The sequence below is a fragment of the Heliangelus exortis genome, chromosome 21 (genome assembly GCF_036169615.1).
Source record: "Heliangelus exortis chromosome 21, bHelExo1.hap1, whole genome shotgun sequence".
Classification (NCBI taxonomy): Eukaryota; Metazoa; Chordata; class Aves; order Apodiformes; family Trochilidae; genus Heliangelus; species Heliangelus exortis.
The window spans coordinates 9797160-9818135 of record NC_092442.1 but is presented as its reverse complement, the minus strand read 5'-3'; the positions used below and the strand labels follow the sequence as shown (position 1 = coordinate 9818135).

The 20976-nt window shown below is 53.7% G+C and overlaps 2 protein-coding genes across 3 annotated transcripts; one reads left to right on the top strand and one right to left on the bottom strand.

The window, feature by feature from the left end:
• Nucleotides 1-1342: 1342 nt before the first annotated feature.
• Nucleotides 1343-3571, bottom strand: SRSF1 (serine and arginine rich splicing factor 1). Its single transcript, XM_071764789.1, has 4 exons — nucleotides 3184-3571; nucleotides 2681-2865; nucleotides 2278-2450; nucleotides 1343-2025 (listed from the first exon to the last, which is right to left on the bottom strand). Exons 1-4 carry the CDS (start codon nucleotides 3375-3377, stop codon nucleotides 1831-1833), a joined length of 747 nt encoding a protein of 248 aa, XP_071620890.1. The 5' UTR covers nucleotides 3378-3571; the 3' UTR covers nucleotides 1343-1830.
• A 10495-nt stretch (nucleotides 3572-14066) lies between these two features.
• DYNLL2 (dynein light chain LC8-type 2) lies at nucleotides 14067-20751 on the top strand. Of its 2 annotated transcripts, XM_071764949.1 has the most exons (3): nucleotides 14067-14224; nucleotides 17179-17317; nucleotides 18892-20751. In XM_071764949.1, exons 2-3 carry the CDS (start codon nucleotides 17186-17188, stop codon nucleotides 19027-19029), a joined length of 270 nt encoding a protein of 89 aa, XP_071621050.1. In that variant the 5' UTR covers nucleotides 14067-14224; nucleotides 17179-17185; the 3' UTR covers nucleotides 19030-20751. The 2 variants fall into 2 exon arrangements, with proteins under 2 accessions (XP_071621050.1, XP_071621049.1); XM_071764948.1 differs by lacking the exon at nucleotides 14067-14224 and having other exon boundaries at nucleotides 17160-17317.
• The last annotated feature ends 225 nt before the right edge of the window (nucleotides 20752-20976 follow it).

Genomic DNA, 20976 nt, shown 5'->3' with positions numbered 1-20976 from the left:
CTCTCCAGGTCCTCGCTTTGCTCCTTTTACCAAAAAAATGCAAAACTCCATCGTGCATCTTAAGGGCTCCAATCGTCAAAAATAGGAAAAAAAAATCTTTGGAATAGCCAATTGAGTTGAATAAAAAAATCCACACGAGTGCGGTTTGGTTGGGGCAGGAATCCACTCCTATGTTCCTGGTAATTTGATCCCGCTCCATGAATCCTTGTAATTCAGCCTCCCTATCCTATCCACATTATGATTTGAATCCAATGATCCAGCTCCAAGGATTGGGATCCAGTGAGCCCTCTCCAATCCAAACCTTTATAACCAGCAAAACCAAAAAAGAGGAGGCAAAAAGTTAGATACTGTAATGAAAAAATAGGATTCTGGGGAATGATCAGTTATGTTTGCCATCAATTAATACAGATGTACAGTAATAACTATCAATTCCCCAAAACAAACTCGTGAATGGTGATGCTCAGATAATTTCTAGAAATGTTAATTACTATTTGGAGGAAACATTGTCACATTAACCAATATGTCATCTGAAAACGCCAACACACTCATCGCTCCTAGGGGTGGCCGTGCTGTAAGGTTTTCTGGATGCAAAAAATGGTTTTAATGGAAGTGGAAAAGCTTCCAGGGTGAAAGCTCCCCACGGCTCTCACCTACGGCAGGCCTGGCTACCACTGGCACTCCCACTGGAGGGAACAGGATTAACTCCTGGAGCTCTCACACGGAGCCCTGACTCAGGTGAGAATTAGTCTGAGGGGGCAGGGCTGACATTTAGGAAATTGTTCCCAACTAGTTTGGGGTTTTGTTGGTTTTTTTTGTTTGGATTTTTTTTTTTTTTTTTTTTTTTGGCTTTCATTCTGATACTTTAAAAAAATGAAATAGCAACGCTGTATCAGTCACACAGAGGACATGCAGATTTTAGCAGTATTGATATTATACTCTGATGTAAAGATACCCCTGATATACTACAAGTGTACGGATACTACAGGACATTAAACACTTGTAACCAAATGCTGCATGACAAGGTAAACCAATGCTCCCCTCCCCCAGCCCAGTTTACTCCTTTAAAAAACTAGAATGGAATAGAGAATTACAAAAGCAAGTATTTTGCCACAATCGCCCCCCCAAAAAGGTTTTTAAAGAAAAGAGCTCAATTGCAGTCTGCAGAAAGGAGACCATGCCTGAAGGGACACATAGGTGCAGGTAGTTAATTAACCTGTCTCTCAGTATAAGGTCAATACTGCCAAGTTCATCTGTGACAATAGCACTTGGAGTCATACCATTGCCTCCATTATTGATCTGATCCTCCTCAATCCTCCTTTTGACAATCCTAAAATGATTGACATGTGCTCCACAATCCTTTAATCCAAAGCATTCTTAATCCATCTCTTCAGATATGTCTACAGAAAGACACACGAAAAGGCAAGATAAAATATAAGATCCCCCGGAAGAGACAAGTTAGCCACAAACACCCCAACATCCCCAGCTGGTGTGAACCAGAGCTCAACACTGAGACATTTACACAGCAAAACCACAGCTCCAAGAAGGTCGGCATTGAACTAGAACTAAACCAAAACGATCCTGACTGACAGCAGTTAAAATACAATTTACCAAAGACATGAGGGGAATGTTGATGTTAAGGAGCCAGTGCTCACTAGGGATTTTTTACACAAGAATGCCATTCAAACACTTCAGCCAATTCGAGTAAAACAGGTTGAATAATAAAAAAAAAAAAAAAAAAAAAGAAAATAAAAAAAATTAATAACGAAAGACTGTACTAAGGAAAACTGTGTACAACACGGGGTTCTACAAAAAGAGCAGAGCTAGTGATGTTTATGTACGAGATCGGGATCTGCTGTGGCGGGGTGAGTAGCGTGGAGATCCTCTGCTCCTCCGTGGGGAGTAACTGCGGCTCCTGCTGTTGCTGCGACTACGGCTCCTGCTACGACTACGGCTGCGGGACCGGGATCTTCCGTAGCTGGGGCTCCTCGGGCCATCAACTTTAACTCGGATGTAGGCAGTTTCTCCCTAGTGAACAGACACAACTTTCGATTGAAAACTCTAGGCTTCAGGGCCATCTTTTCAGGCATGCTGACAGACCGAAGGCGGCGTTACTACAACAGGCAAACCCTTTCAGGTCTGTCTCCTGACAAGCTAAGCGCAGGCTCACTGGGCTGCCTGGTACAGCGACAACGAACACCACGCGTTCCTTACCTTCACGTCCTACTGTTAAGCCCCTTGTATCCAATTCTGGCCAAAGAAAGTAAGTATAAAACCTACCTCGTGAGATCTAAATTTAGTGTTATCCAGCTTTCGCACAGCGTAGGTCATGTCTTCCTTCCGCACAAACTCCACGACACCAGTGCCATCTCGGAAAACATCAGCATAACATACATCACCTGCCTCACGCATGTGATCCTTTAAATCCTGCCAACTTCCACTTGGAGGCAGCCCTATAGAAACACCGAGACGTTGCTTTAAAACCCCATTACGTTCCTCAGCTCCTGTAGTTACATCCTCAGCTTGCAGCGAACAAAAAAAGGGACTGTTGGGACAGCAGCCGGGAGGAGCCGTTCACGTCCCACAGACACCGTTCCTCACAGGAGAGGCTTTGCAACTCCCCCCACCTCGCTGGGAACAGGACCCCGGGAAGCACTGGAACCGAGAGAGAGGAATGACTCACCCGAGACGATCACTCTGTACTCCGAGCGCCGGGACGGGGGGCCGTACCTGCCCCGGGGGGCGCCGCCCCCTCCTCCTCCTCCGCCGCCTCTGCCGGTGCCCCGGCCGCTCCGAGGGAACTCCACGCGGAGGCGATACCCATCGTAATCGTAGCCGTCCCGCCCGTAGACGGCGTCCTCCGCGTCCCTGCGGGACGGGACGGGGCTGTGAGCGCGGCCGCCACCCCCCCGCGCCGCGCCCACGCACCGCCCCGACCCCCCCCTCCTCCCGCCTTTGTTCCCGCTTCCCGCCCGCCCCACCCCGCCCGCCCGCCGGCCCCTCGCCTCCCGCGGGGACCCGTTAGCGCGGCCCGAGCCGGCGGCCGATGCTCCGGGGGCAGTTCCCGGGAGCCCATCCCGGCCGAGGCCCGGGGCTGAGGGGACGCGCACGGACACCGGAGGCCGCGGCGGGGCCCGAGCCCGGGGGCAGGAGTGGCGCTGGGGGAGGGAAGGAGGGGGGTCTCACCTGGGGTCCTCAAACTCGACGAAGGCGAAGGGGGGGCCCCCGCGACGGTTCTTGAGGTCAATGTCGCGGATGGCCCCGTATTTGTAGAAGACGTCCTCGATGTCCTTGGTGCGGATGTCGGGGGGCAGGTTCCCCACGTAGATGCGGCAGTCGTTGTTGCCGGCTGGGCCGCGAATCACGCCCCCTCCGGACATGGCAAGGTCAGCAATGGCTGCGGCGGTGGAGGGCCGGAGCGCGGAGAGCGGTTGTTTCGGTCGGGCGCGGGGCCGGGCCGGGCAGAGGGGAGCGCACACACCGCCTCCCCCAACAACCGCTTCAAAATGGCGACCGCGCCTCTCCTCGCGCTGCTTCTGCGCGCAGCGATTTCACCCCGGGACGCAGCACGGGACGCAGCACCGCCCGCGCGACCGCACAACCAAGCGGCGCCTACGTCTTCCGCCGCGTCCTCAGCCCCTCCGCCCTGCGCATGCGCGGCCTCGCAGGAAAGTAGTTCCTTCTCGCCCCTTAGAGGATCCACCGAAGAAACCGAACCCGCGGCGCCGGTGTGGCTCCCGGCCGTGATGGTGCGGTCTGCCCGGTCCCCTCTCGGTAATCCCCCGCTGCTGCCCCCCGGATGCGGGAGAAGAGCAGGGCCGGCGCCGGTTTGCGGATCGGCAGTCCGCGTGACGTCACATCCGGTGCGGCGCCAGCTCCAAGAAGGCCCGGCCGGGAGGGTGTGTCCCAGGATGCACCGCGGCGGCGCTTGGCGCCAAGGCGGGGGGCGTGTCCCAGGGTGCAGCGCGCGGGCGGTGCCGTGTGCAGCTCTGAGGGGAGCGGGATGGCGGCGCTGGGGCTGTCAGGGGATGGGGGGCCTGGGGGGCTGTGCTGAGGGAAAGGCGGGCAGCGACCACAGCTCCCGGCTGCATCACCGCCTGCTGTACCCCAGCGGCGTGGGGAGAAGGGTTCTGCTCCGTCCCGGGCGGGCGGGAGGGCCCAGGGGAGGATGGAGGAGTGCTGGGACCCGCGTGGGCACGGTGAGGTAAAATGGCTGCCCTGAGGGCACCGGGAGCTGAGTGCGGGCCTGGGTCTGCTGCTGCTTGCCTGTCCCCTTCAGCGGAGAAATAAATTCAAGTTCTCTGGCTGTTGGTTTTTCCTGTTTCTCTTATTGTTGTTTTTTTTGCTAACGCTGTCTCTTCTTTGTTCTACATCGGGGCTCTTGGGGGTTGACATCAGATTAATCTCATGGTCTGCTGTGGGCCAAGCGCGATGAGTCTTGGACAGGCCAAAACTTCAACACATATTTGTCTTTGGTTTAAGTTCACATAAAGTCATAAAAGTGGGGGAATAAAAAAGCAGTTGTGAGTGAGGCAAAGTAACATCTCGGGTGGTTATGAGCTCAGCATCTCCTGAGGGCTCTGTTCCTGCAGAGGCACGGGGGGGAGGTTTAGAGCATACAGAACAGAGCAGAAAAGGAGTTCTTGGGTCCTAAAAGACCCAAAACAGCTGAATTTCAGCAGGCTGGGTTGCTCCCCTCCCAGCCCTGGTGTCTGCCCTGTCAGTACGAGGGAATCCTTGCGGTGCCAGAAGGCTGAGTCACCGGCAGCACTGGGAGGGGGTTAGGGAGCATCCCAGGGTGCTGGAAAACCCTTCAGGCTCCCGAGTTAATGAAGGGATTTGGGGAAACGTGCCGCACCTCTTGGGTGGAGGCTGGCATGCAGGCCTCATCTTTCCTCTGGTGCTTAAAAACGCACATTCCTCTAGAAATCCAGTGGTGACCCGGGAGAACATTCCCGGGATTTGGTGCTGGGAGGTTGAGCTGATCTGACATTGTGTGTGTGAAGCTCCAGCACAGCTCCGTGTGGGGGTTGTGGTGCTTTAGCACGGGTGGTACCTGAGCTGGGGGTTCAGCAGAAGGGTGTTGGTGAGTGAGGTGTTGTCAGGAAGCCCTCAGAGTGGGATGTGTTCCCCAGGGATTTTCCACAGCTCTCAGAGGGTGTCGGGGTTTCCCCCTCCTCTGGCGGAACGGGGGCTGTGGTGCTGCTGCGGTTCCAGCCGTGAGCTCTGTGACTTCAGTGGCTGCTTTGGGGTAAAATCAGGTTTTCGAGCCAACACAACTGAACAAGCTGATTCTGGTTATTTGCCAGACCTGTTGCCTTTTAAAAAAACCAAATAACTCCCCACAAAAAACCCCAAACAAATCACCAAGGCCCTGGATGGGCTTTTCCCAGGTGTGGGGAAGCTCCATCTGCCCAGGAGTGAGTCTTTACATAAACTGCTGCAGGATTCTTAAAGGCATCAGAAACCCATGGTGAGTCTGCCTGGTTTATGAAAACCTTATTGCATAATTTCTTTTGTGTGTGAATACTTAAGTGTTTTAAGTGATTGCTTTAATTATCTTAATGAAGTGTCTCTATAGGAATATTGGATGGCTCCTTCCTCACTACCTTTCTTAGCTCTGTTATCAGTGGAGCACTCAGAACAGTTGGATAAGCTGCAGAAGCTTGATTTGCTTTTGGCTTTCTGGCAAAATGTATATGTGGAGAATCATTAAACATGATGTAGGAAATAAATTACTGGGAAGGAAATGACAATCTTGCTTAAAACAAAACAACTAGTGCAAGATGACAAGCTTTCATTCTCAAAATGAGAGTGGTGAAAAATGGGGTTTTCCAGTGGAGAATAATGCAAATACTCACGGTGTGAGCCGGGATGGGGGGTGTCTGAGTGTGCTCAACTCATCCCTAACACTCCCGTGGCCCTGTCAGCCAGGAACTCTTTTTCCTAATCCGTAGCAGGGTATGATCCAGCTGGGATTAGTCTTGACTAATCTTACTTTGTTGCAAAATCATCAAAGCTCAGATTGTTTGGAAAGAAAAGGGTGATTTTGAAAACCTCATTTTAAGTTGTAAAATTATTTTTTTGAGAACTAAGCTTTGAAGTGCCCAAACTTGTCCTTTCCCACCTGTGACGGTCGTGCTGAATGTTTCTTTTGGGGACCTTCACCTTTAAATAGTGACTCAGTGTTGTCTGAGGGATTAATCTGCACGTAGAACAAAGATGCACAGGTACAGTCTGTGACTGATCCCAGAGTGCAGCAATCAGGCAAGGCAAGTGCGTGTAAGGTGGAAAATATTCCCACACAAGAGCTCCCTTTATTTGTGTAGATTTATATCCGAGTGAAAAGATTCCGTGTGCACGTGCTGCAGCACCTCCTGATGCAAACAGAAACCCCAGTGTGAGTGTTCCCTGAGAGCCAGGCTGGAAGGGCACACACAGGGGGAGATTTGAAGCAGAAAAGCACCCCCCCAGCACAGGATGAGGAGAACAAACCCCTCAGATATTTAATTTATGCCTGGGAGGCGGTGTGAAAACGCTCCCTTTTGGAAAATCTGAAGCATTGCTCTTTTTTTCTCCATCTGAGCAGCTCCAGTGATGAACACCATGTGCTCAGCAGAGCTGTGGCAGTGAGGAGCAGAGTGCTGAGGTCCTCACGGGATGCTTGGTGCAGCCTGGGCCCCACCAGCCACCTCCTCACCCTGTGCTGGCTGGAGGCAGCAGACTCTGCTTCAATCCTCCGTGGTTATTTGTCTTGCTAGAGGTAATTACAGGTTGGTGGAAAGCAAACCAGAAATAAGCTTTTGGATGTGATTGTTGCTGGCTTGGTTTTGTGCTGCTCTGCTTCTCCGGGGGTGGGGAAGGGAAGAGGCAGCAGGGAGCACAGGCTGCAGAGCTGAAACCAGCCCCCAAACCTGGAGTCATCGATTCCCGTTCCTTGGGAAAACATTTCTGTCCTGACAGGGGCTCCTGGCCTCCTGCTGTCCCCCCACGTGGCAGCCCGTGCTCTTCCCTGGGAAGCTCCAAACTCTGATGTGGATGGAGGAGAATGAACACAAACTGTTAATGAAAACAAACCTGCTGAGGTTTGTTCCTGCCAAGGAATAAATAAGGGAGAAGGAGCGAATGCCTCTGGGCTTCTCATTTCAGGAAGTTCTTGGTGGTTAGGCAGGGACTGCCTGGTGAGGGTTTCCCCCACCACCCCTCCTTCCCTCCTTTTCCTTTTGCTATTTTTATTTCTCTGTTTCCTGGAGTCACCTTTTTTTTTTCCCTTTGCTGCCTTCCCACGCCGCAGCTGCCCCCAGATCCACCCAGGAGCAGCACCAGGAGCTCACGGAGCCCCCTCAGCCAGGCACTGAAACAGCAGGGACAGAGCCCCGGGAGGTGACACCGACCCAGCCAGCCCCGGGCTCATTAAAGATGTCACCCGTGTCCCTTAGACCTCTGGATAGATTCTGCCTTGGTGTGTGGCATTTTGTTCTCCAAAAGGAATCCCCTTTGCCAGAGGAGTTTTTCCACTGCTGTCCCTCAGACTGGTGCTGGCAGCTCTGGGAAGCAGGGACAGGATGTGGCACCAGAGGGGCTGTGCAGGTTTTTTGTAGAACACAGAAACAGAATGAGTGAGAAATGGGTTCAGATTTGTTTGGAGCAGGATATTTTAAAGTGCAACTAGAGCTTTAGGAACTGTTTTATCGACACAACCTAACTTTATATAAACTGTTGTGAAAGGGGAGGGGCTGCCACAGCCAGGGGAATACAGCCCATCAGGCAGGACTCACACTGAGCCATACAGTGCACTGCCTGGTCTCAGAGAAAGGCAAACAAATGGAGATAAATAAACTGGAGGTTTACAGATGGGGATAAATTAACTGGAGGTTTACAAATGGAGATAAATTAACTGGAGGTTTACACAGGGCCAGGTGGGAGCAGTGGCTGAGTTCTGGAGCAGTTTGCCAAGCCCAGCACCCAGCTGAAAGGTGCTGCCAAGAGACCTGTTGCTGTTCCCACTGGGAATCCTGACATTCCCCATCACAGCTTGTGCCCCAGTCATGCCTAAAGAGAAAACTGCAATATAACTGCTTTGATATTAGGAAGTTCAAATACCTGGTCATAACTGAAGAACGGGGACACCCTGGCTGTCTTCTGCTGGCAGTGGCTCTGAGGTGCAAACCAGAAATGAGGCCATTTCTTGCATGGTATCTTAGTGGTCCCACAGGAACCCATCTAAAAGGTGAAATACAATAAATTATTATTATGTGAAATTACAAAAAAAAATACAAGAAAAATTTTTTCTCCCCTAATACTCCCTTTGGGTGCAGTTGCTTGAGGGCAGTAAAGAACAGAGCAGATCATTGTGACTGAGAGGCAGGGACAGTGGGGTTTCTCCTGACAATTCCCCAGGATCCATATTCCCACTTTTATACTCTGCAGTCCCAGGCATGAGGAGGGGGAAAGGAGCTCCCTGCTGGAGCAGAGGTGGCCATGGCCAGGCTGTGCACACACACACACACACACACACACACACACACACACACACACACACACACACACCCCTGCCTTTGGGGCATTTCCATCCACTCTGAGGCTTTTCAGCTGTTAGCAGGAGAGAAGAAGGAACACTGAATGTGCACTGCTGGTCCTGGGGGTGAGCACAAAGCTCTGCCTCTCTGTGCTTTTGTTTGCTCCAGAGCATCAAAGACGTCAGTGAAGATTTTTTCTTTCCTCTAGGCTTTTTTTTTTTTTTTCTTCTGGTGTGTTTATTATTCCCCTTTTTATTCCTCCTCTGCTGCTGGAGAGAAGCTGGGCTGGGAGGAGAGCTGGGCTGCAGGACAGCCTCTCCCTGCTGCCTTTCCATGGCAATCTAAGCTGCAGGCAGGGCAGCCTTAAGCATTCCTCTAATTAAAACAAAATCCCTCGTGGCCTCTTATGTATAGATATTATAGACTTAAGGGATGTACAAAATGTGTATTTATTGATTGGATCAAGCCTTGCAGCTCCTTCCATAGTGCCAGTGAGAGCACTCATTGACAACTGACCAGGCTGGGAAGGAGGGCAGGGAAGGGGCTCATAACCCCTGACAACAGTGGGGTTTTTTCAGTCACACAAAGGTGAAATCCTTTCTGGTGAAGAGCTGGTAGTGCCCGAGGGACAGGATGTTATTTCCAGGGAGAAACAACCACAGGAAGCTGAGACTTTGTGCTTACCAAGGTGCTCCACCTTAAAGAACAAGCAGAAGAAATGTGATTGTAGAGGAAATATCTGCAGACATGGATTAAAATGGTGCTGGCAGATGATGCTTTAGCTTCTGCAACACAAATATTACAGAAAAATTGTATAAATATGGGGGATTCTATTTTTTTTTCCTCGTTTTTTTCCCCTCGCTCAGGCCAGGAACCGCTAAAACTTAAATAAATCATTGCAGAAGTGAGACTGACCTAAATCACTCTGCACAGTGAAATCCTTGTCTCCTGCTTTGGGAGCTTCTTGTGTTTGTGCTGTGCCAGAACAGAGTTTGTCTGTGCAGCAGCAGCTCCTTCCTACGCCCTGGGGAGCTCGGGGGAAGGTGTGAGATCAGCTGGTGTGTGGCAGCAGGGCTGCTGGGGAGACAAAATGCTCAGTTCACACGTGTCGGGGGAGCCAGTGGGTATTTTGGGAGCTGCACCACCCCGTGCTTGGCTCTGGCAAGTTTCCCTGCCCTGGTGCAGAGGTGATGTTCCACCAAACTCTGCTTGTACACCCTGAGCAGCTGCAGGAGCCCAGCAGTGTCCCAACAGTCAGTGCACAAGGCCCCAGTCCATCCACATCTGAGCACCCAACCAGCTCCTGCACCAGCACCCAATTAGTGCCTATATCAGCACCCAATTAGTGCCTGCATCAGCACCCAGTTAGCTCCTGCATCAGCACCCAGTTAGTGCCTGCACCAGCACCCAGTCAGCTCCTGCATGAGAGCCCAACCAGTGCACGTGGAGTGACTGAAGGGATCCTGTGAGTCCATTCAGGAGTGCAGGATCAGGCCATGCATGGATGCCTAATTACTGCATAGATACCTAATTACTGCCTGCATCAGCACCCCAGCAGTCCATGCAGTGGTTCTGCCTGTGAATGCCCCATCAGTGTGTGCATGACTGCTCCATCATTTCATGCATGAGCACCAGGAGATTCCCCAGGCCGTTCCCCAGTGAGCTCCCAGCACCTGCCCTGAGCCCTGGGAGCTGCAGCCTGGGGCAGAGCAGAGCCATGGCAAGAGGAATCCCCCCCCCCAAAGTGAGCCTTGGCACCCCGTGGCTTGCAGGAGGGTAGAGCAGTAGCCCACAACAGCCTTCAAAATTTAGGAAGCCTTTGATGTGCACACACTGGGTTTAGGGCTTGTCCTGGAGCACCCAGGCCAAAGCAGAGGGAGGACAGAAAAGAAAAAGCAGAGAAACTCTAGGGAAGGAGTCAAATGAACCCTTGTTCTGCAACCCACCAAGCCCAGGTCCCAAACCTCCTCTGCCTCGTGGGCAGACTGGGAGCCCCTCAGAGGAGCTGCTGGGGTGGGACAGTAAGGCACAGGCACAGTGTATGTGTTTGAGGCTCCACATCACCTTGTCCCTCCACAGGGGGATTTGGTGTGCTCCCAGCTGATAGGGCTCCACTGAGGTTCCACAGAAATATTTTATTTACAGATCCTGCATGAACTGCACACTTCAAGTCACTTGCAAAAACTTGCAGAGAGCAGCTGACCTGAATCCATATTAATAAGGCTCATGAGCCACTCAGTATTAGGTTTTCCTCTCCTGCTTGCGGGATGGCAGGGAACACACTACCTCCTGGAAAGCCACCTCAGACCAAAAGCCACCTCTAGCTGGTGACACTTTTAAGCCTTGGAGAGGAGCCCAGGCTGCCCTGCGTGGGGAGGGACCCCGGGGAGGAGTGGTGGAGCCTCCAAAGGGCTGAGCTGACTTTGGGGACAGGGCACTGGTGGCCTCAGGGCTGTCTGGGGGATCCAGAGGGGTGGTGGGTGCTGCTGATGGGAAGTGTTTGACCCAGCCCATGAAGGAGCAGGGGGATGGGAGAGGGACCCGTGGGAGACAGAAACGCTCCCAGGCAGGATCTGTGCAGGGAAGAGGATGGCAGGGAGTGAAAACACCATTGTCCCGGAGTTGTGACCCATAAACTGGGGGACTCTGGTTCTGACACTGGTGTTACCAGGCTGCTTACAGTGACCCAACCCCCAGCACCAGCAGTGGCAGCTCCCCGCTGGAGTTTTATAGAGCGTTGCCTTTTATAGGGCATTTTCTTTATCCATGGGATTTATCCAGGTTCTACAGCAGGGATTCAGGGAGATAATGCTGTACATTAACCAGGGCACTGAAACTGCTTCGCAGACAAGATTGATCAAAGCAGCCCAGGCCTGAGAGCAAACCCTCCCCAATGCACTTTGCAAACTTGCTGAAAAAATTGACTCCTGGTAAAAAAACCCACAACACTCCCACTCCTTGGGCAGCTCGGGGGCTGAGGGACCCAGCTCCAGCTGCTGGGAAGCTGGTAGCCAGATCTGGCTCCTCCTCGCTTATGCCAAGTGCCAGGTTTGGTGTTGGGGTGTGAGCACCCAGGAGGAGCCAGGAGGTGAATTAATAAAAGCTGCTTTGCTGTTTTTATTTATTGATACTGATATATTTATTGATATTGGCAAAAGAGAGTGAGTGATGGTGGGAGGTGGGGATGGTGGAGGTGAAGGGAGAGAAGGAATTAGTGCAGGGAGAGGAGATGAGGGTGACATTTCTACAGTCTTCTGCTACAGCTAACGTGGTACAAGACATGTCCTTGTGCTGTGTCCCCAGGGGGATAGAAGTAACAGACTAAGTTGTAGATAAGTGGGTTTAGGTTAAATAAGAAGGAAAATCTCCTCTGGGGGATGTCACTGCAGAGGTGCAGCAGGGAAGCAGAGCTGGTGTGATGCTGCAGCCAGTTCCCAGGCCTCTGCTTTTCGTGGGGAAGATGTGCCCAAAGCCTGCTGGTTTTGACTTAAAACTGCCTGGGACTGGAAACACATCCCGTGGGGAAGAGCACAGGCACAGGGCAGGAGGAGCACAGCCTTAGATGGCAAAACTGCTCCTGGCTGCCAGGCCCTTTTCCTGTGAAGTGCCTTATATAGTGCACTGGGGGAACGTATAAATAAAGGCTTTTTGTCACCATCTAGGAACGCATCTCCCTCTGTGGCATTTGAAGCCCTCTCTGCCCCCAGGCTCCTTCCCGGGCCAGCAGCAGCGCTGAGCCTGCAGCGCCCGACGGTGGCCACGGCTGCACTGGGCAGGAGCAGGGAAACCCCTGCCCTGGGTGCTGGGGGCAGGAGCAGGGATCCCCTGCCCTGGGGGCTGGAGGCTGGGGGTAGGAGCAGGAGCAGGGAAACCCCTGCCCTGGGTGCTGGGGGCAGGAGCAGGGATCCCCTGCCCTGGGTGCTGGGGGCAGGAGCAGGGAAACCCCTGCCCTGGGTGCTGGGGGCAGGAGCAGGGATCTTGTTGGGAGTTCTGACAAGGGTTTCAGAGGCTGCAAAGGTCACACCAGGAAATATCCACTTCATTATCAAAAAGGATGGGCCCATCCCCGGGCTGCCAACTGGGGAGGTGACAGTGCAGCCATGGAGTTCCTCCAGCTGTCCCCTGGGGGCTGTTATCAGCCCTGGGCTCATTCTCCTCCAGCAAGCAGAGAGATTTCAGTACCCAGAGTGGTCTCCCTGCTTCTCAAAGCTACCCACACAATTAAAACTGTTCTCATTAAGTGCCAGCTGAGCACGGGCAGTGCTGTCTCTGTCTTACTGTCACACCAGGCTGGGGGGGCAGGGGAATGGGGACTTTTTTTCTTTTGCTGGGCTTCTCTTCAGGTGGCTTCTGCAAAGGGCTTCTTGGCACCTCAGCTCAAGGGAAATGGAGCAACCAAAACGGGGCTGGCTGGTGGCCAGCCTGGCAGATGGGGCAGCCCAGGGCTCAGGTGTGTGCCCAGAGCACGATTATGGAGGGTGGGAGACCCGTGTGGGAAAGCCAAGTGACCAAAACCTTGGTGTCACACCTGTGTGCCAGCATCCTGAGAAACCAAGTGACCAAAACCTTGGTGTCACACCCGTGTGCCAGCATCCTGCTGGGTGCAGGAAGCAAGGAGGTTCCAAGTGCTGAGGAGGGGGAAATCTGTCTGGCTTCCCAGGGGAGGAGAGATGCAGGGGAAACCCAGCACCTGCCTGAGCAGCCTGAAAACCTGGGGACACCGAAGGAGGTTACCTGGAGCTGCAGGAGACCTGGATCTGTTCCTAACGGGGTCGGTAATGGCCTCAGGGACCTTGCACAGGTCTCTCTCTCATCCTTGGCTTCCTCAGCTGTCCCTGGGAGAGCTGCAGCAATGGGAGGGCAGTGCGAGGCTCAGCTGATCCCTGACCATCAAGAGCTCAGGTGGGAGATGCCACGGAGGTGCCTGGATCAGCGAATCCCCCAGGGCAGAGCTGGGGTTTGACTCCAACACGGAGTTGTCCTTCCCAAACCGCTTTCTGCGTGGCAGCCCCCGGCCTGCGAGTGGCTCTGGGGACACGGAGAAGTCTGACGGGACAGGAGGAATCCTTTGGGGCAGGGGAAGGCCCAGCAGCCCCTCAGGGAGCCATCAGGTCAGCCCGGCTCTGTCACCACAGACACGGCCCTGCCACGCCTGCCCTGGGAGTCAGGGACACCACAGCAGCGAGGCCCCCCCGGGGGATCAGGCCCTCCCGAGGGGTCCATGTCACCCCCAGGCAGTGGGTTCCCTCCGGGGGTCACGGTCCCGCGGGGGTGATGAGGGCGCCCACGGCGGGGAGAGCCCCGCAGACCCCGCTCCTCACAGCACGGGGGGAACCGCCCCCCCCCACCCCTCACCCCCCCTAACAACCGCCAGGCCCCGCCCCGCGCTCGCCCCGCGGCATTGTGGGATGAAACAGGATGTAGGCAGAACAACGCGGGCGGACGGGCCGGGGCGGTGGGCCGCGCAGAGCCACAGCCAATAGGGGCGAGGCGTGGCGGGAGGCGCAGCCAATGGGAGAGCGAGGGGCCGCGCGCCGCAACGGGCGGGGCGGTATTTGAGCGCGGCGCGGCGGAGAGGCGCAGAGCGCTCGGCGCGGCGCAGGGAGCGGAGCAGAACGGGCTGAGGCTGAGCGGGTCCGGGCCACCTCCCACCTCCTTCTTCTCGGTGCCGTGCCTCGCCCTCCCGGGGTGGCCCTGTCACTGTGAAGGTGAGCGACGCTCTCGGCCGGGGTGGCGGGGACCTCCGCGCCTCGCCGGGCACCGGTCCTGCCGTGTGTGAGGTTGGCGGCGGGGCCGCCCCGGGGGGAGCGGGTGGCGGTATCGGGTCGGGCGGCGGGACGGGTCGGGCCCCGGGGAGCTGCCGGCAGCCTGCCTCGCCGTGGTGGCTTGCCGGCGGTACGTTACCGGGCAAGGTCACCGCTGCCTCGGGTGCCCCCGGAGCTCCCCCCGTGAAGGTCACGCCGGGCTCTGGCCTGCACATGCGCCCGGCTCCTGGGAGCGTCTCCCCGGCCCCGCTCCTGCAGCTGTGGGGTGGGGTCTGTGCCGCACCCGCTTCCCAGGACCCTCCCTGCCGGGGTGGGGAAGCGGTGGGTGCTGGGCTGGGGCCTTGTCCCATCCTTAGCGCCCCACCCTGCCCGGGCATGGGAAGAGTGGGTGTGGGGGCTTGTCTCATCCCCATCCCAAACCTGCCTCTTGTCCCGCTGAGGGAAGGAGGGGGTGTTACGAATGAGTGTCACCTCCCCACTCCCAGAGCCCCCTTCTGCCCTGCTGGGGGAGTGCTTGGGTGCTGGGCTTGGGCCTAACCCCCCTCCCGAGGCCTCAGCCTGCCCTGGGGGGGCTGCTGGAGCTGTGGTCTTTATTTCCTCCCTCGGGACCTCCTCCTGCCCTGGCTTGGGGAAGGGGGGACCTGCCAGAGTTGTATTCGGACCCCTGCCCTGGGCTTACTGCTGGGGCTTTGTGCTTTTCCTCAGGGTAGCGGGACCTTTAGGCCTCACTGTGATCTTGTGGTTTTTGGGGTAAGATGTGCATGTGGGGATGCTGCCTCTGACCCCCCAGGGGGAATGAGCTGAAACTGGGGCCCTGACCCGAGCTGTTCAGGTGTGTGGATTCTGGGGGACACTGGGAGGTCCCTTCCCCAGCAGCAGGGTGTGTGCCAGCCCCTGCCGTGGTTGGCCCGTGAAGGATGCTGTGCCCTGGAGCAGTGCAGTGCTGGGAAGGACAGCCTGGCCAGCCCTTGCAGCTCTACTGAAGGATAATAATTTTTTTTCTCTGGCGCTGTCGGCCCTCGGCAGCCCGGGCCTGCACTGAGATGCTCCTTGCCTGAACAATGAGGATGGGAGATGGTTTTTGCAGGTCACTCTCTGCCTGGTTATGCAATGCAAATGCCCCCTGAACTCGGCGTGCCGTGGAGGTGTGTGGAGGCCTGAGGTGTGCAAGAACTTTGGTTGCCCATTTTCATCTGAAGAGGCTTTCCTGGAAGAACATAACCCCCATGTGAATTTCAGCTGCTTCCCTTTTCCTGTGGACTGGACTCCCCCCCAGAAGACTTTCCCAAGGGATTGCCAGATTCCTGGGTGGTGAATCCAACCCTACAGGCAGTTAGTTCATTGTTCTGAGCCGTGTTTTGGGGTTTCTGAGCTAACACCACCCTCTGGCTTCAGGAGGGGAGCAAAGTGCCTGGTAGTGGCTTCCCCAGAGCTGGGCAGGGGCACGTGCTCCCAGTTACTGTTGGAACTCAGGTCCTGTGGTTCTGCTGAGGCCGTTAGTGGCTGTTAATAGAGGTGCTCTATTAAACATTGTATCTCAAACCTATAAATCGGAGTTGCGATAGAAGTCTTCAACTGCAGGGAAAGTGAAGAATTGAAGTATTGTAATCCTAGGGCTGCAATTATGTAACTGGATTCTCCCTGTCTAGCAGGCTCCTTTAATTGCTCTAACAAAGCTGCTACTTCAGTTTTCTGGGACTGTTCCAGAAAGAGATCATTGCAGCAGATTTTCTTTACTCCCCAGTACGGCTAAAAATGTGTAGTTTCACTACTCCAGAACATGCTTGGTAGTATCACTCAATGCTCACAGTGCTGTAGAAGGATTTAGGAAACGTAATGGTGCTCTGCAGCCTGGCAGGAGGCACTCCATGCCATTCAGAAGCTCATTCCCTCAAAGTTTAACATGCTGTGGGGAGAGCTGCTGCCCAGGTGAGCAGCTGTGGTCCTTCTCAGTGCAGACCTTGCCTTGCCTGGGCCCCCAGGTGAGGTGTTCCTCCTGACAGAGCCTTGGGGGTGAGGGGCCTGGTGCCCGGGGGGGTTGGTGTGTGCCAGCCAGCAGCAGGACAGGCTGGGGCTCTTTCCTCAGGGCCTCGTGGCAGCCTTTGCTCAAAGAAGGGCCGTGTGCCTGGGATTGCCAAACCCTTCAATTCCAGGATAATATGAACCCTGGAAGCTTCCCAGTGCTACCTGAGGAGAGTGAAGGGGCTGCACGCTCAGCTCCAGGGGACGTTTTGGTTTGTTTTTTGAAAGGCTAGGGCAGCAGTACCCTGGTGGCTTCAGGCAGATGTGGTTCAGAGGTGGAAGGGCCCTGGCTGTGCCAGGCCTGTGGTGGGGCTGCCCCCATCCCAGGCTGCAGCCTGGTGTTAACCTGACTTGTCAGACTGGCTCTGTCCCGTGGGAACAGCCAGAGTCTGGGTTTCACTGGCAAGGCAGCACCGAGGGGAGGAGATGGTGATAGGCTGAGTGTGAAACAACATTCCTTCCAGCTGAAACTGGCTGTGGGAAGTGTAACTCCCGGCGTGGGGGGATAAAAGCAGAGCTGCTGGGAAGATGCTTCCCAAGGCTGGTGGTTTGGGGTTGCCAGGCTCTGAGCAGAAGACTCTCCAAACCACTGGTGCACCTGGAAGGCAAACTTGGCTGAATCCCATGGATGTAGAGGAGGGCTGTGGCTCTCTGCAGATCCTGTCCCCTCCCACCCAGCGAGCTCCTGCCTCCAGACAGTGCCACTGCTCCAGCTGGACGGGGCACCTTAGCCCATCGACCGACCCTGGCTGTACCAGGGGGGCTCTGGGTCCCCAGGGCTGTGACACAGCCTGCTGTAGGAAGGACAACCTCTGATGCACGGGACACTTCTCTCTTCTGGGGAAGAGATTAAAGGAATCTATGTTCTGCCTTAGGTTCACAATGTCTGACAGAAAGGCAGTGATCAAGAATGCGGACATGTCTGAGGACATGCAGCAGGATGCTGTGGACTGTGCTACACAGGCAATGGAGAAGTACAACATAGAAAAGGACATTGCAGCATATATAAAAAAGGTAACTATAGAACGAGGGGGGCTGAGACTTCCTGAAGCTCTTGAGTGTGTGTGTGTGTGCGTGCCTGTCATCAGCCTGAGTGTCTGTCCCAGACTTGATACTTGTCTGTAAGAAGATGGTTGCTTCATTACTGCTGCTCCCAAGAGGCTGGAGTGACTTCTCCAAGGTCGCAGGAGGGCTCTGGCAGTGCAGGGCCTGCTCTGTTGCTCTGGCAAGCTCTGAGCAAACAGCATGAGTGCTGTCCCTCTGGTTTGCCAGCCTGGAAGGTGCTGGCTGCAGTCTCTGTGTGGGACTTTCTCCACAGCTGCTGCTGCTTGACTTGCAGAACCAGGGTGGGGTGGGTTGCTTATCACTGCTGCTGTCTGCTGGGTTCCTGACTCTGGGGTGGGAGGTGAGGAGGAGGAGGATGGGGCCTTGTCCTGGCTGGCAGGATTGTGAAAGGTGCTGCTTTATAAACAGTGCAGGGAGCTGCCCTGGCTTGTGCAGAGGTGTTTCCCCATTTTCAGGAGCCTGTTTGCTCCATGCATGATGGCATCTGAGGAGCTGTCAGTTCCTCTGCAGCCCCTTCTCCAGAGAGTCAGACCAAGTGTTCTGGCAGAGGGGGAAGTGTGACTTCCTTGGCACCTGGGCTGCCTTTTGGGCCTTGCTTGTAATCTAAGCTTGAATGTAAAGGATTCAAAGGTGTCTCCTGACCTCTCAAATCACTTTGATCACAGACGAAACTAGCTTCAAAATGCTTGGGGCAATGCAGCCTGTAAAGTGAGTGAGTGCAACAGAAGGCACCCAAAAAGAAGCTGGCTTTTATTTCCTGAGAGTGTGTTGGGAGGAGGGAAACAATTTGCTGCACCTTCATGCCCTGGCAAGAAAGCTTTTCCTTGCTTCAAAGGTTATCAGCTCAAACTGTCTTGCTGCTGTCTGAGGACTAACACTTGCTTTAATCTTGAATATTGAGTTTCTTCTTCTGTCTCTGTCTCAGGAGAGGGAAGGGTGTTGGGGGGAGTTGTGTATTAATTAGAGAGAGAAAAAACCCTGTTGTGCCTGGCTGTGAAGCCAGCACTCAGCTGGATCACATCTGACCTCTAAGAGTCTTGTCTACTGTCTGGCCTCTGAATTTATCTGCTCATTTTCAAGGCAGATTTTCTCCCCTTTATGTGTGGAGTCCCAGACAGCAAAGGCCAAAGTTTGCCTTCCTTTTTTACATGACCTTTATGCTCAAATGCATTCCTGGAGCAGACGTGCCAAAATACTAGGTTTTTTGAAATTATTTTTGTGAGTAGGCTTGGAATGGGAGAGGAGGAATATTCCCCCCGCTAGCCTGCATGCAGTCTGGTGGGTGCTCCGAGTCTCAGGAGAGGATTTGCTTGTGCTGGATCCTTCAAACAATCCAGTGCAGAGATGTGGTGTCAGCCACTACCTCAGTGGGGATCACAGTGTCTGTCACAGTGTGGAATCTGCAGATGCTGCAGGTGGGAGGAGAGGCAGCAGTGTGTGAACAGAACCAGCTAAGAATTCGGGCTTACAACTATTTTCATGTGGGCTTTCTTGGCCTTAATGCCTCTCTTCTCTTTCTTCAGGAATTTGACAAGAAATACAACCCAACTTGGCACTGCATTGTTGGCAGAAACTTTGGCAGCTATGTAACACATGAGACAAAGCACTTCATCTATTTTTACTTGGGTCAGGTTGCAATTCTTCTCTTCAAGTCTGGATAGGAAGTAGGAGCGGTGAAATTTGGACTGTAATGCACTGATGGCTGAAGCCACGACTCCCTTTAACATGGCTGTGCCGCTGCATGGACTGTATACTATATTTAATGTGTATATGTTGCAGTAAAAATCTACTTCTGTTTAGTTGCCTGGGAAGAAGGCGGCGTTTTTTTGTTACTGCTTTTTTTCGGTTGTATTGCACTAGGAAACCTGTAAATGCTTAAACAATGGCCTTTACGTGGGAAGAAATAAAACTATTCCACAACAGCTCCCTCAGTGGTAACTCCTTCTTTGAGGCTGCAGAAACTTCTTTGGGCAGGCCGAAAGACCCTGACTTCCTTCCTGAGTTTTCTTAGACTGTTAATCTTGTCACGAGGAGCAAAGCCAGTGTGAGCCTTGGTGCCCACCCCACAGACTGCAGAGAGCTGGCTCTCCCAGGAACCTGGGGAGGTGCCTACACCTCCCCTGACACCCTGGTGGGGTGGCTCTTGGTTACGTGGCTTTCACACACACACATAGGTTGAACTCCACCTCGGACTCTGCAGCTGGCACCCTCGGTGTTCTCTTTCAGTGCCCATCACTGTATTTTTGGCTCTGCTGAAACGTTGAGCTAGACCTGTAAGCAGCTCAGCCTGGTCTAGAAGACTTCTGCAGACGTCCCCCCCTTCCCCAAGCTGCTGCAGAAAGCAGCACCCCGTGGCTGAAGTCTTTAGACCTTGATGCTGACATCTAAAGCCACGTGGCCTGTCCCCACAATGGAGTAGGATATCAAATTGGTGACAACAGCTCTATTTGGCATGTTCTTAGCCAGTTGTCTCAACACTGCCTTAACTTGATGCTCTCCTTAAAGCAAGCTAGTCATGTGGAAGACTTGTAAGTGGCCACTGTCTCCTTTTATTTTTTTATGTTCTGTAGCTGATAAGCTATTTCTGGAGGACTGTCCTCCATGTTCTGATATCTGCTTTTGTTCTTAAAGCACAGTACCAAGAAGTTAAAATTTTATGTGTGATGTTTGTGTGAAGGAAACTCATGTGACATCTGCTTCAAAGGCAGACAAATGTCTTGGTCTCCAATAGGTTCAGCAGTGATGTTGTCTTAGTATGTACTGACTCTGGGATTACACTGCAGGAAGTTCTTCTCATCTGGGTGTGGAGAAATGCTGTGTGATGGCAAGTAAATTCCTGGTGCTTGTCATGAGGCCTAGGAGTTGGTTTGTTGACTGATGCCTAGGCAATAGCATAGAGCTGGGGAGCCCGGCTGGTGTCTCTGGGGTGAATTTGGTGTTGGGAATAAGTCACTGCTGGGGAGGAAGGGGCAGAGTGAAGGGAACTGTTTGTGAAATGACCCGATGACCCAGGTTGACTGCTTCCTGAAGTAAAAGTCCTTCTTGTCTCTGTGCAAAATCCAAAGTATGCCTAATTTTGTAATATCGATAGAACAATGTTGTAACTAGAAAGAATGTAGCTGTCATAACTTCATGTTGATGGAAATGTCTGCACTGGGATAAATGTGCCTTGGACTGTCTGGGGCACTCTTGTGGTCTTGTCTATTCAGAACTCCACTCTGGATCTGAACGGAGAATGTTTTGGGTTTGTGTTTTTTCCAAGCATGAGTCTAATGTGAACCTGTTCACGGTCTCTTGTGGAGCAAGATCTGTTCCCTTCATAACTGCAATGGCTCAAATACCATTTATTTTTTTCAAACATTAAAGGTGAATTGACACATTTACACGGCCTCCAGTTTCTTTGTCATTGCCAGCTGTCCCCTGTGAAAACTGCACTCCAGAGCAGCCAGTTCTCTGCTCTGGAAGATGCTGCTGACCCAGGTCTGCAGAGGGGGAAATTCAACCTGAAGAGCAGATGTGGCCCATCTGTGCTGGTGCTGACCTCCAGCCTGGCTCAAACCCTGTGCCAGAAGGAGGGTGGAGGGAGCACATCCTGCTGCAGCCCCCCT